This window comes from Eimeria necatrix, genomic scaffold, assembly GCF_000499385.1.
Source record: "Eimeria necatrix Houghton genomic scaffold, Enh_scaff1274, whole genome shotgun sequence".
Lineage (NCBI taxonomy): Eukaryota > Apicomplexa > Conoidasida > Eucoccidiorida > Eimeriidae > Eimeria > Eimeria necatrix.
The window spans coordinates 4-2,072 of NW_013654897.1; the positions used below are offsets into that span (position 1 = coordinate 4).

At 56.0% G+C, this 2,069-nt stretch overlaps 1 protein-coding gene across 1 annotated transcript in view; it reads right to left on the reverse strand.

Annotated features, from left to right (window-relative positions):
• Positions 1-243: 243 nt before the first annotated feature.
• Positions 244-2,069, reverse strand: part of ENH_00009170 (hypothetical protein) — a gene marked incomplete at both ends in the record, with an annotated part of 4,489 nt that continues 2,663 nt past the window's right edge. The window contains 2 exons of the mRNA XM_013584151.1: positions 244-815; positions 948-2,010. Of these exons, the coding sequence (XP_013439605.1) occupies positions 244-815; positions 948-2,010 (1,635 nt within the window). The remainder of the gene's footprint in view (positions 816-947; positions 2,011-2,069) is intronic.

The following is a 2,069-nucleotide window of genomic DNA, read 5'->3' on the forward strand; positions in this document are numbered from 1 at the left end:
GGGTGCGAAACAGACAGACAGATTTGATAAACTCATGATTTTGTATCCTTAATCACAATAGCTGTAGTTTCTAGGGAATGGATTAGCGTAGGGTGCAGTTTATAGACCCGGTCCAAGGGACTGAAAGCACGTAGTCGCAGCTGCGGGCGCAGTGCACTACACTTGCTGTAGGCGGTGGAATGTGACGGACCCAAACGTCTACGCTTCGGAAGGACCAATGTTGTTTCGAGCCAAAAGACGTCTTCATTGGCGGCGGCGCCAAGCGCGAAGCAAAGCCGGGCAGCCTGGAAGGTGGTTAGCTGGCTTCCATGTGGCTTGATCTTCAAGGGTCCCGCGCGACTTCACGAGGTACTGGGCTGCACCTCCCGAGCCGCGTTCGTCCATAATATAGTCGACTTCGTATTCCTCTGTGGGACTGCCTGCTGCATTTCGGATGGGAGGCCAGGCAGCGTCGGATGCCGAGGGAACCAAAGCGGGAGGGCGGGGGCGGTGGGGAACTAGCTGCGAAACGTGGAAAACGTTGTGGCATTCATAAGTGGGAGGCAGAGCGAGACGGTAAGCGACAGTTCCTATGCGTTCGATGAATTCGAAGGGTCCGCGGTAACGGGACTCGAACTTAGGGTAGCTGTTGAAAGGCGGTAGGTGGTTGCTGGTGAGCCAGACCTTGTCTCCCACCGCATACTCCACTGCTCGGCGCTTCGTGTCTGCGTAGTACTTCTGCTGCCATTTGGCCTTCAGAATGTGACTCTGTGCTCTGTCGCAGAGTTGCCGGAAAAGCTTAGTCATCGGAGGAGTCAGCGTAGGAGCTAACGCGCCTACGATATCAAGGTCCGCAGCAGTCAACGGGTTCTCGCCAATCATGACCTCGAAGGGAGAGAGCTCAGTGGATGAATGACTTGTGGTGTTGTAGGCAAGTTCCAAGGCCGGAAGCAAACGCTCCTACTCACGTTCGTCAGTTTTGATATAGGTACGAAGCATCTGCTCCAGTGTGCGGTTCACCTGTTCAGTTTGGCCGTCGCTTTGGGGATGGTAGGGCGAGAACATGCACCGTTTGATGTTAAAGCGACGGCAGAGCTGGTTCCAAAGATCCGACTGGAAACGGGGGACGCGGTCCGATATGAGCACCTCTGGAAAACCATGATAGCGCATAAGGCGGTCTGCGAGAAGCTCCACGGTGTCTGCTGCTGTGAATGACTTCTTTGCAGGAACGAAATGAGCCATCTTGCTAAGGGAGTCGACCATGAAAAGGATCGAGTCGTGCCCTGTCGTTGTAAGGGGAAGATCTGTGATGAAATCGAGGCTCACGTGCGTCCATTGACGAGAAGAGATGAGCAACTGTTGAAGAAGGCCTGCAGGCTTCTGGTTAATGGACTTTGATACGCGACAGTGGGTACATGACTCAATATAAGCAGTAGTGTAGGCACGCGTTCCTGGCCAGTAGTAGTGCTTGCTGAGAGCCGCAAAGGTCTTTTTCTGGCCTCGATGGCCGGCTATGACATGGTCGTGATGCGAATGCAGAGCGTGAGTAAGGAACTCACGGAATTGTGGGACGCAGATGCGCCACAGTCCATGAACGCGGGTGTGCAGGTAAGGCTCTACGTAGCGAAAGGTAGATTGGCGATGACAAAACTCGATTTGCAGAGCTTTTCCTGGTCGGTTTGCTGCGGCCTTGTAGGGAACGCGAAAAACAGGACACTTCGAGTACGCTTGCGGCCAATGGCGCACATCAGGAGGGTCAGCGGGTGCCTTCGTTGTGAGTGTAGAAGGTTCCGGCTCGGGGTTGGGTTCCGGCGGCGCAGGGGAAGGCGCAGACGGCGTGCTGCGTCGTCGAGGGCGTCGCGGACGAATTCCAGCGAGCTCTCGGTAGTTGGGAGGCGGACCACGAGAGCGGGGATTCGCGCTCGCTTGTCCTGTTGCGAGCATCAGCGGTACCGATGGTGTGTCGTGCGAGCAGGTGGTAGGGAGGCCGGGACGGCGAGACAAGGCGTCGGCAACTTGGTTGCGCGCTCCCTGAACATACGTGATGTGCAAATCCGGGAACTCCGCAAGGAAGTCTAGCCACCGGGCGG